Raw genomic sequence first — 11,717 nt, 5'->3', positions numbered from 1 at the left:
ATTTTAGACCATCGTGACGATGCTTTCTTCTTCGCTCCGTGTTCTCTGTCGCAGAGGCCCCTCAATGGGCTCTCGTGCATTCAGCACATCTCCCGCCGTCCGTGCTGCCGAGGTCAAATCGCTGGGAGTGATTGGAGCTGGACAGATGGTTTGTTGACCTCCAACAGACCAAAGCGTAGACTACGCTAATAATTGTTAGGGACTCGGAATTGCTCTCGTCGCTGCCCAAAAAGCCCAGGTTCCAGTCACTCTGGTCGACAGTTCCCAGAGCTCTCTCGATAAGGGCCTGAAGTTTGCGGGTGGGTAGAGTCTCGTGCCCACGGGCCTGTTTCCAGCTAACCATCAATAACATAGACAAACTACTCGACAAGGATGTATCCAAAGAGCGCATCACAAGAGAGGTGGCGGATACTGCACGCGGCCGGATCACGTCTACCTTGAAAATGGACGACCTATCATCAGTGGACTTTGTCATTGAGGCAGTCCCTGAAATCCCAGATCTGAAAACGTCCATATTCTCTAAACTTGCCCAGATAGCACCTAAGCATGCGATCCTGGCGACGAACACCTCATCCATCTCGATAACCAAGATCGCGGCCGCCACGACGACAAATCCCCAAGACCTTCAGGGCCCGTCGAGAGTAATCTCAACCCATTTCATGAACCCCGTTCCCATCCAAAAAGGTGTGGAGATTATCGCTGGCTTGCAAACGTCCAAGGAGACCATCGATACATCTATTGCGTTTGTCCAGCGCATGGGTAAGGTTGCATCCGTCTCTGCAGACTCGCCTGGTTTCCTAGCAAACCGTATCCTCATGCCTTACATTAACGAGGCCGTTATCTGCCTTGAGACCGGCGTTGGTGGGCGCGAGGACATTGACAACATCATGAAGAATGGAACCAATGTGCCCATGGGACCGCTGGCATTGGCTGACTTCATTGGGCTGGATACCTGTCTGGCCATCATGAATGTTCTGCACCAGGAAACTGGGGACAGCAAATACAGGCCATCTGGGTTGCTGAAAAGGATGGTCGATGCGGGTTGGTTGGGCAAAAAGTCCGGCAAGGGTTTCTATGACTATTGAGGGGTATCAAATCCAACAAACCATGACATTCCGAAAGAACTTTTGAGGTAGACCGTATTGGAAAGTAATTGTAAACGAAAATTCGAGGAAAACAAATATCACATTCACTAGCTTGAAACAAACAACGATTTCAGGCGTAAGTTCAAGAACGAGAGAACCTGGAGCCGTTGACCCGGAGCCCCTTCAGATAGATTCATTCTCTCTGCTGGACCATGTTCTCTAGTTTTTTTGCGCTCCTGGCAGATAAAACGGAGTCGGCAGTCGGGGGGCCTAAGGTACGTTATTATGAGACTTGTTAGGGAAGCAGGTCGGATATGTGAAATTCAAACATAGGTAATCCTTACTCATGGCCCATCTTTTAGGTTGCGCTGCGGCCCAAGGCAAATGCTAGAAATTTCCGCTCATTTGGTGCTGTTTCAGTGAGCACCATCTTAGGTTCAGCTGGCACGTAGCTGGTATTTGTCATGGCTATTGACGGAGTTGAGCCAACCACATTAGGGTTAACAGATAATTGATTATATCATAGAAATAACCCAATAGCAAAGTCAAAGTAAGGGTATAAAGATTCCGGCTGCGGATAGATTTGGAGCGTTTCTTCATTAATGGTCATGGCTAAATTCATTTATAGAGCACCAGAGAACTTCCGGCCTGCCCATGCAGATCCGTTCTCTTGATACTCCTGGCGAGTAATCGCGATTTTCTTGAGCTCCTCTTTATTAGTTGCGAGACGGGATGCCCCGACCCAAGTGGAGCGAATCGGACTATTACGAACCATCAGCGCAAACAACAGGCCATGCAGCCAGAGGCAAGAAACTCACTCCTTAGGTCGCCGAACCCTAACAACACATTCTGCGGAGGCAATCTGGCGCAACTCAGTTTCCCTACTAACGTCAGTAAGTGACAAAGAGGAATAGCAGTTGTTTCCTTACAGCCTTTCCATAAAACCAGAAAGGAGGGAGTTGCCCCCAACCACCAAGACGTTGGCCAAGAAGGCTGGGTGTAGCCCGCTCGGCAGCACTGAGAGGCTCTGCAAGATTATATCAGGTATACCGGCCGATTTCATGCCAATATCGCTAGGGGTAAATAAAATTTCTGGAACAGTAAAGCGCTCGTTACCAAGGACCAAAACATCTTCGGAAAGCTGCTCCGCGCTAGCGCCGGCGAGGACAGCTTTTCTCTTTTTAGAACCCAATAGAGGGTCGTGAGGGCGCATAAATCCCCTCCTGCCTCCATTCGGATCGGGCAAGACATAGTCAACCACCACGCTTTCTCCAGAATCAGGTTGTCCACGCTTGCGATTTCCCTTCCAAGTCCGCTCCAAATCACTACCAAATTCATTGCTCACAAAACAAACCGACTCCTTCACTTCATTCATTATGTATGTCTCATCTACCATATTATACTGCCTCATTGATACCAGTTCTTTGAGGTAATTTGTCAAATGTCTGCCGCCGAGGTCGAGTCTTCGAATCCCACGTTGAAGGGGCTGTCCTTTGTAAACCGGGGTAATGGTTGTGTGGGAATAGCCGGAGTCGACCACCAGGAGGCATTCGTTAGGAGAGGCGGTTGAACTAGGCGTTTGTGAAACCGGGTCTTCAAATAACAACTGAATCTCGGTCCAGGCATTCAATGACGGGCCTTTACACCAACAGTCAGTTTAGCCGTGTCCGGTCAATAGCAAGCAACAAAGTTTCCAGCCTTACCAATGCATCTCACGTACCCCCCAAATCCCCATTCTTCCATGATGATTTCATCCGCATTCTTTTGCAGCGCCGGTAAAGCATTCGGGGCCTCCGCGAATATCAGAGTCACATCTTCAGGGTCCGCGACGCGCAACTCCTGGGTCCGCACAGTTTTCTCATCGAAAAACGAGTTCTCCCATATTTCTTTCTGCGCTTCCCAATTCACAGTATATCCTTTTTCCACGGGCCGCCTAAACAGCATTTCATTGCAGTCTGTAATGTTTGTGCCAATCTGCGCCCCGACGTAGATTCGATTTCCGCGGGTTTTAGCAATCGCGTTTGGTATAGCGGTACAAGCCGAGGCAGCTTCTTCTTCTTCGTTCAGAGGCGACGAGCCCGGAGCATAGCCTGCTTTGATTGTGTACGCCCCATTATCAATGATGAAGGTCTTGTCTGGAAGGGATTGCGTTTGCGCGGCAGAATTCTTTCCGGACGGACGCGGCTTGGTGGTACCCATTTTGGGACTTCAGAAAGTAGGGTACGCGACCAATAATCAAGGATATAGCCTAACTGGGCATAAGATTGGAAAATAGGCTGTGAATACCCGTTCAGTAAGATTGTTGGTGGTGGAGCTTGAAGCTGGGAGCTCGGAAGCTTTTGCTGGTCGGGAGATCGGAGATGTCGTCGGAGCCCGGTTGATCTCCCCAATAAGGAAAAATAGGGCACTTTGTTAGGGCGCGCCACTTCATGTCACCCAAAACCTTAGTAGCAAGAGTAAATCACCCAAAAAATATATATTTTGTAGCCAGATGGTATTTTTGGGTACGTACTACCCAGGCATGCTCATATTTTAGATTCGAAACTCACTTGGGGGTTCCGGTTAGAAATGGGACCTGTCAGGAACAACGAAAATCGAGCGCCACGAATAACTCGGTACGATGAAGGGGGCATCTGAGCTGTGCGTAAGAACTTTGCGCCCTTCTAACCCCTTCGTGGACATCCTAGTAGTGATTCTTTAGGTGGAATAACTGGAAACAAACAACGACGACAGGTGACCCCGCTCAGCCCTAATCAGCGGCCCCGCAGTTCAGGCTCTCCATCATCATTCATCATAAAATTTCTCCTCAGCGTCTCAAGCAACCCGATTCTCGCGTTTCTTCCTCCCATCCAAAGAGGCGAACGAAACCCGCTGTTCAAAAATGTCGAGGAAACTCCAGATTGTCCTGGCGACAACCCTCACCCTTGTCGACCAATTCCAGTCTACCCTATCCTCTTCCCAACCCAACCCCGGGCCTACGGCCGGAAAAGGGGCCGAAGAGCTGGACCCCCTGCCCCTCCTCTCAGGAGCATCAACAGCGCTAAAGTCTCATGTTACGAAGCTCTCCCTATTAACAATAAATCCGCCCTTTACCCACTCTGCAGTGGCGACCACGCTCTCGGTCCTCAATGAATCCGTCCTCCCATCTTTGGTTACAGCCACGCTCCTCGTCACGCCAGAATCTCACACCAAGACATTTCAGAAAGAAATCCGCATATTAGTTGGTACAACTCTGAAGGAATTATCTTTGTTAGTCAAAGAAGTTCAGGTTGTTGCGGAAGGAGAAACGGATGAGAAAAGCCTAGACCAATCAACAAAGGATGCGATTACAGTGGCCGCTGGCCGCGTCTGGGATGCTTGCGATGTGCTAGTCGATGTTGCTGCGAAGGGCATTGTCGGTTTCATGGTCAGGCGGGCGGAGGAACATAGGGACTTGGTTCGGGATGCGGTCGAAGAGATTGAGGCGTGGGACCCTGATGAAGAAGGCGATGAGTTTTTCGATGACCTTCTCGGTGATGATAAGAAGGGACTCGCGGTCTCCGATAAAGCTGGAGCTAGTGAAGATTCTGAGAAGGAGGGAGAGGACGAGGAAGAAGGTAGCGCGGCACTCCATGCGCGCAAAAAGGATGCACTTCGAATTTTGAAGCCCATCGCCCAAATATACCCTGCCATAATTTCGAATCGCCTAAAGACGGCACCCACTCCACTCGTGCCGTCCGATATTAGAATTTTGGAATCCTTGATATTGAGTCTACAGCAGATCCCGAGCTATATTGACGAAGTAGCGGGCGCGCTGTACGAAGAAGATCTTGAAAAATACACGCATCAATTGGAAAAAACCATAAAGTATGCCTGCAAGGCCGTTGATCTGGTTGTATTGCCCTGGGGCCTAAAGCAGACATCTGGTGATCAGGATATCGCAGGAGATAAATTCACGACCTGGTCAAAGACATGGACCAAGGTCATCGAACAAGTCAGCAGGACCGTGGACGAATCTACCCATATCAAACCAGGCTAATCATACCATACTTGAATTAATGGTATTGGATGAAAACACTGATAAATAAGAATATATATGACCGGGTTCTAATATCCCGAAAAAATAGCCATGATTAAAACATGAACCTAGAAGCGAATTAATTTATATATACATTGCATAGCGCGAACCCTGGCTGTGTTGTTGATAATTGTGAGCTTTTTTGTGCACATGTTCAGCTCCCCTCGCCCCCCGATTCATATTCATACAACTCTTCTTCAGGCATCCGATCCTTTAACCATTCAAGGACAGCATCGGTTCCCTTAGCGACAATCTGCCATCGGGGAACCCGGAAGCTATTACCGGCGACCTCGAACCTCCTTAGAGCTGAGCCCCCGCCCCAATTTGCACTGTTACCTTCAGCCCGCAGTAAGCCAATTTTAGGTGGAAGAGAGCCGATATTATTGTTTCCTACATCAAGCACCTGAAGCCCCTGTGCACTTTCGAAATCCAAGCTGTCAAATTGGTTTTCTGCAGCAAGAAATGTCGTGAGCTTTGGGTACACTTGCCGAATATACGGAAGAGATCCAGAGAGACTATTAGACGACGCATCAAGAAAAGTAAGCGACGGTGCTTTCAGGCTGGCCATAAGCGGTTCAATGCTAGTTAGGCCTGTAGAGCTTATATTGAGCGTCTGAAGGCTCGGTAGCTCCAATGAGGAGGTGAAAAGTGACAAGCTGTCCAGTGGGTTATGCGATAGGTCGAGGTCTGTCAGATGGGAGGCAAGCATGCCAAGCGCTTGAACAGGAAAAGAGCGCAAAATATTGTGCTGCAGATACAAATATCTAACATCGCTCGAGTTAATATTTTCCAACTTTTCAACCTCTAGATCTTGCATCTCGGTATATGATCGATCAAGTACGCCTCCGGGTTTGAGCTGCCAGCCAGACGTCTGGGCTGGCGTCTCTGGCGCAAGCGTGAACTGCGTCGCGACGGAACCTTCCTCGTCGTCTGTTTCATGAGGCTCTGGCTCGCATCGGCTTCTCAGATCGCGCTTCATGTCCTCAACGGTCATGTTGAGGAACTTGCGCTCGCGAAGAGGGTTGTTGCTTATTCGAAAAGTAAAGAGGTTTTCCATCATCCCAATCCTCTCGTCCAGTTTGGAGATGTCATTTCCCGTAAAATCGACGTTTTTAACATTCTTCAAATCCGAGAATCCTTGCGGGAGGTCCGATATCCTATTATCCTCCGCTGATAGGGTCAGAAGCGCCTGCCAGGATGAGACATCAGGCAAACTCTGAATACGGTTCATACTGATGGCTAACGTCTGTAGCCCAGGCAACGTCAAACTTTCGTTCTCGGAAAGTTTCGTGAGCGCGTTGCCAACGACATCCAGATTTTGCAATGCATCGAGTTTGTGTACAGAGGCGGGAATCAGGGTGCCCTGTAGCTTGTTTTTAGGAGCAATAATTTCCTTCAGAGGGAGAGTGCTTATTAATTCGAACGGCAGGGATAATAGCTGGTTATGTCCAACATTAAGAACCCGAAGGCAGCTCAAATCTGCAAGTGTGTCGGGGAGATCAGTGAGGGAGTTTTCATGAAGATCAAGAACTTCAAGATTGCCAAGTCGACCAATATCGTGAAGAAAAGAGCCTGCTAGACCATTCTTCGCAAGTCTTAAGTCCCGTAGGCCCGCCAGTTCCAGAACCACGTGTATACTGTCCATACTTAGTTTGTTGTTAGAGAGGTTCAACGTGTGAAGCCGTTGCAGCCTTCTGAAACCTATCGGGAGGCTCTGTAGCAGGTTTCCATGTAGGTCTAAGGACTCTAGACCGCCAAACTGGTTTCCTTGCTCTTCTGCGTCAATGTCCATTTCCGAGTCAATATCTGGGAAGGCCGCATCTGGAAGTTCCGTGAACTCGTTATCTGCAGCAATGAACTTGACCAAATCCACACTCTCGTACCAGTCAGTAGTCGCATTGGGGTCGAAATCGTACATTTTCAAAACCTCGTCAGGGAATGCGGTCAATGACATGGCTGCAATATTGAGGTGGCCCGAGGTGCGGCCGGCATCCAGTCTCTTTCGAAGTAAACCACTGTTTTGATCCCGTGGACGCTGGTTGAATGGGTCTTGAATATCAGTCTCTGCCCACATATCGGGGGTCGATTTCTGAGGCCCTTTCTGTACTGCTGCCTTTCGTGCTGCTTTCGCCTTGGCGATACTCTCCCTCAAAGCACTCGACGATTTAGATGTCTTTTTAGACTCCTGCTCCGGCTGTAGTTCAGAAGATACATCTGGCGACGTATAATTGGCTGCAGATGATATCGAAGCCGTTGAATTGAGCCTCGAATATGATGACTTTGGCTGAATCTTTCGAGTTTTCTTCACCTGGAGAGCCGGTGGTGAAAGTACGGCATCCGCTTCAGCTGGCTTCGGTCCTTTACTCAGTGCCATGCGAGGTTCTGCGGCTGCCTGTGCTAGACCTGCGCCTCCAAGGATGCTTCGTCTTGCCACGGGTTTTGTTGTCTTCGGGGGGGTATCGACAGGAGCTACAAGATTGTGGTCGCTGGTGGAACCATTTGTAGGTAATGGCGGGCGAGGCCTTGACGGCAGTCGTAAGTTGGACGGTGGGCCCGATAGAAAGTCATTTCCACTCAGTTGACGCGAGGTGGAAGATCTGGAGGGTGACCTTGAGTAACTAGTCATGGAAGACGGTGGGCGGGATGGTGATCGCATTGGGCTAGTTGGATTGAAGATATTTGATGGCCTTCTGGAGGAGGCAGGAGAGGGTGGGATTTGAGAAAGGGTTTCAATTGTGCGCTCTGACAGCGACGGTCGTGTGCGACCCCGCGATTCGGTATCCTGCGATAGCGTATCGACTTCAAAATTGGGCTCCATGTCCAAAAATTTCTCGTTATCCGAACCTCCCCCATCACTTGTTCCGGCCTTGGAAACAACTCGCTTTTGCGGATAGCCATTCTGAAGCTTTTTTGGAGGCGCCGCTGGGGGGGGCGGCTTTTTGAACTCTGGTTCTTCCGAGGGTCGCCGGAGTTTGGCGGCGTTCAGGCCAGGATCAGCGCGCAGTCTCTCGCGGGATGGCGAGGGTCTGAGGGAGAGTGTGGCGGTTGATGTTGGTAGGGGAATTCTGGAAACTAGCCGAGGAATCCCGCTCGGTCGAGACGGTGTTTTGGGTTGCTGATCCATAATCGCATCGAATTCCAGTGGTCACCACTGTTACTGGATCACTTTGAAGACGAACAAGCTCTCTAGGAGGTTTCAGCGCAGTCCCATGTTAGTTTCGAACTCAATAGAGGGGTGAAAGAAGAACGATAATCTAGCGAAATGTTCGTAGAAGACCTGCAACGCAATAAAGTAAGAGAGAGAAGTTGTCTGGAGAGAAACCACTTGAGCTCCTGGGAAGCATGTCAAAGGGGGGGAGAAAAAGAGAGCATGGACCAGAAATGGTTAGAATGCGTGTGATAGATCTTCAGGTTGACTCGATATTTATATTAACTGTAACTAGTTAGTTTAGTGAATTGTTTACTCCCCGGCTGTCCCTAAGGCTGACTAACCAACCTGCTGGCTCAACATTGAGCACTGGTTAAAAGTGGGACAGTGATATCAAAGTCTCGCGGGGTGTTTACAGCAAATTTCGCTGTTCTTTAATTGACTTTACTTTCTAAGACAATCAGTTTATTTCTTATGTGTGTTATTATTCATGCGCAGGAACTGTCGGACAGAATCAGAATTTTTAGGTGGTTGGGCGACTATATATATATATCAGCGATCCGATGACCTGGTGATAGCACTTCCGCTAAGATTGTTTTAAACAAACAGTCGGCCTTGGAGTCGCACTGCCACAAAATGTCTCCTTGACCGCCGAAAGACCAAGACACACACGAGGTCCATTTGTGATCTGTGCTCCAGCCGCAGTTCGTTGCCTGAGTTACCTGGCTACTCTAGCCCTGTTTATCTGCCCGAGATCTCCGCATCCGGCCTCTACCAGTTTGGCGCGCGGCTGGGCTCATGATCAAATGTGATTGGTCCGCATTCCCAGCCTCCCGCCGAATGCGAAACTCCCGCCGCCCGCTCCATCATCTGGTATCAAACCCACCCCCTCTATCTCCCGTCCTCCTTGCTTCTCACATCATTTTGAACTGTCTGTTTGTTTTCCGCTCTTTTCTTCCCCTTGCTCTGCTTACCTCCTTGGAGTCTTCCGTACCTACCCCGCTATCGTTGCCTACCGGGCCCAGCTCTTCGGAACGCTCAATTCTATCGTCGCCTTCAACTTCTGAAGTACCTGTACTGACCTGCTTAACCGATAAGCAGTTGGGTTGGGTCGGTTGTCGCAAGTGTCTGCTAAACTTAAGGTCCATCGGTGCCGCATTCCGGGCGCCCGTTCGATCAGTTCCCTGAATATTGGCGCACGCCTACATATATTCTTGACAACTGCCCCAACAACGGTGCCATCGAGTCTTGTTCTAGATCCACGAGGGTTGACTCAGACGTGGTACGTCTTGCACGCCTTATGTCAACCCACTATTCAACGCATTCACTAACCATTGCGATCAGTGCGATATTGACCCCACATTGACAACACATCTTTCCGTTCATTCTTGTATCGTTGCCATGTCGCAGAACACCGAGCCTCAACTGTCGCAAGGTTCTTTGGGCCCTCCGGCAGAAATTTCCCGCCCGGCCACGCCAGTGCAGCGCGCAACTCTTTCCGCATCTCCCGATTTGAGTGTAGGAGCTGGAAGCCAGTCACCGCACTCCGACAACCTCAAATTCATATCACCCCCGTCTTTACCTTCGTCAGGCTTGACTCCGCCACTGTCAACACAGATTCCTGGAGCTCCGCGAAGGTCAAGATCTCGATCGAGCTCGTACTTGGCGCCGTCTCCGGACATTGAAGAAACACTGTGTGCTGCATACGGAGCGTCTGAAAATCTCCCTACGGCCGGGGAAATCGATACCGCTGACGAGAATAAACTTCGCACCATTGCAAAAGAGCTTCTTGGAGTAGCTCGAGAGTCTCGCGTGTCTGCCCTTCATTTCAAATTGCAATATGGTCTTTTGTCGTTTAGGAGTAATGTGGCTATCAAACGCGCCGAGGTTGAGCATAAGCTTGCTAGGAGAGAGGCCGAGATTCTTCAAAGCACCGAGTATCGCAGTCGCCACCCCCCATCCGACGCAGAGCCCGTGCCTCAAATCTCTAATATCGAGTTGGAACTTGCAGTCAAACGTAATCAAGAGCTTGAGAGGGCCAATGCTACCCTTGAAAGAAGACTGCAAAGAGCCAAGAAGCTTATTGAGCAAGAAAAAGACCAGTCAGATCAGTTGGTAGAAGAGAATCAGTTGTTGAAGAAGCGCATTCGAGAGAATCGGGAACATTTCTCGCGGATGATTGAGCACGGTCCAATGTCTCCGAGCCAAAGTGTCCAAACTCCTCACCGGAGGTCTCAGCCTCAATTTATGGACAACAACGACCATAATCTACACAGAAGTGATAGCACTAACCCGTTTGCTGCTCTCCTTGCCGCGGATCGTGTTCTCAACAGGGCATCCCCTAGTGTGGCATCGACGCCACATCGGCATAGAGCCCATCGACACCATTCAAATGGACACGCGCGAGGTAGCCATTCCCTGTCCTCACTTCCCATTACACCATCTCAGACACACAAAGTCCATCAGGAAAGCCAATATGTCACTCCTGGGAGGGATTCTAGCGATGAGAACCGCGATAGGGATAGCACAATTTCTGCTTCTGATATCGAGGAAGCCGAAACCGAAGAAGATATTCCACCTTCCCGGGCGGAATCTCTTACAACCAGCATACTTCGCCGTAACCATCCAATTATCAAACAGGATATGCACAATCCGGCATCAAGATCTAGCACACTTCTGCAGACAAAGCTATTCGGCCAAGTGCGAAAGACTGGTGTTGACCGCCCTGCGAGTAATCTCAAACGCAAGGCAAGTTCTGATGGTGCGAGCTCGAAGAAATCAAAAGCGGAGGACCAGGTGGGTCTCGGAATTCATTGAGACATACGAAGGTATTTGTGACGCAGTTCAGTTCATACGTTCGTATGACCATTGTCATTGCAATTGTCTTACCGTAGCTTTTTTCGAAGATGTCCATCATGAGCGCTTTTTGGTGTTTTGACATGGCGTGTACTATTAAAACAGGGATTATGTTGCGACAAGTGCTTCTTCTACCCCCTCCTCTTTGAACGAACTGCCTCCGTTGCAGGCATTTTATGACGATTGATGGATGACATGTATTGATGCGGCGAATTAGTGGTGTTTATTACCTGGGTCCTGCAGCTTTTTGAAGGGTTTATTTTGCTGGTTATTGAAATACTATGATGCAGGGATTTTACGTCGTGTTATTTAAATAGCCTTGAGTTCAGTACACAATTGAAATAAACAGTGAAGTTAAAAAGACTGGAGCTCTGCATACATTTCTGCATCGGGCAGCTGGATGGATCATGGATCTGTTCTGTTTACTTTGGCGACCAGTCCCAAATGACTAAGCTGTATGTCACGTGCTGATGGCTTTGTAAGAGCATCACATTAACTACCTAGTTAGTTAAACACTAGTTAACTGTTAACCATTAACTATGGGTAGACGCGATGACAACACAGAGAGAAT

At 49.2% G+C, this 11,717-nt stretch overlaps 5 protein-coding genes across 5 annotated transcripts; 3 read left to right on the top strand and 2 right to left on the bottom strand.

Moving 5' to 3' along the window:
• Positions 1-19: 19 nt before the first annotated feature.
• APUU_80673A (3-hydroxyacyl-CoA dehydrogenase family protein) lies at positions 20-1,085 on the top strand (the record flags this gene model as incomplete). The annotated part of the gene is made up of 3 exons (XM_041696980.1): positions 20-148; positions 200-299; positions 355-1,085. The coding sequence occupies 3 exons, from the start codon at positions 20-22 to the stop codon at positions 1,083-1,085; spliced, it is 960 nt and encodes a 319-aa protein (XP_041562556.1).
• A 622-nt stretch (positions 1,086-1,707) lies between these two features.
• On the bottom strand, positions 1,708-3,284 carry arp6 (actin family protein; the record flags this gene model as incomplete). Its single annotated transcript, XM_041696978.1, has 4 exons — positions 1,708-1,846; positions 1,904-1,966; positions 2,015-2,723; positions 2,789-3,284. The coding sequence occupies 4 exons, from the start codon at positions 3,282-3,284 to the stop codon at positions 1,708-1,710; spliced, it is 1,407 nt and encodes a 468-aa protein (XP_041562555.1).
• Positions 3,285-3,966: 682 nt separating this feature from the next.
• On the top strand, positions 3,967-5,103 carry APUU_80671A (uncharacterized protein; the record flags this gene model as incomplete). Its single annotated transcript, XM_041696977.1, has 1 exon — positions 3,967-5,103. The coding sequence occupies one exon, from the start codon at positions 3,967-3,969 to the stop codon at positions 5,101-5,103; it is 1,137 nt and encodes a 378-aa protein (XP_041562554.1).
• Positions 5,104-5,296: 193 nt separating this feature from the next.
• Positions 5,297-8,266, bottom strand: APUU_80670S (uncharacterized protein; the record flags this gene model as incomplete). The annotated part of the gene is made up of 1 exon (XM_041696976.1): positions 5,297-8,266. One exon carries the CDS (start codon positions 8,264-8,266, stop codon positions 5,297-5,299), a length of 2,970 nt encoding a protein of 989 aa, XP_041562553.1.
• A 1,425-nt stretch (positions 8,267-9,691) lies between these two features.
• APUU_80669A (uncharacterized protein) lies at positions 9,692-11,107 on the top strand (the record flags this gene model as incomplete). Its single annotated transcript, XM_041696975.1, has 1 exon — positions 9,692-11,107. The coding sequence occupies one exon, from the start codon at positions 9,692-9,694 to the stop codon at positions 11,105-11,107; it is 1,416 nt and encodes a 471-aa protein (XP_041562552.1).
• Between the last annotated feature and the right edge of the window lie 610 nt (positions 11,108-11,717).

The sequence above is a fragment of the Aspergillus puulaauensis genome, chromosome 8, assembly GCF_016861865.1.
Source record: "Aspergillus puulaauensis MK2 DNA, chromosome 8, nearly complete sequence".
NCBI lineage: Eukaryota > Fungi > Ascomycota > Eurotiomycetes > Eurotiales > Aspergillaceae > Aspergillus > Aspergillus puulaauensis.
Note: the sequence above shows the minus strand (reverse complement) of the source record. Positions and strands in the feature narration are given on the sequence as shown.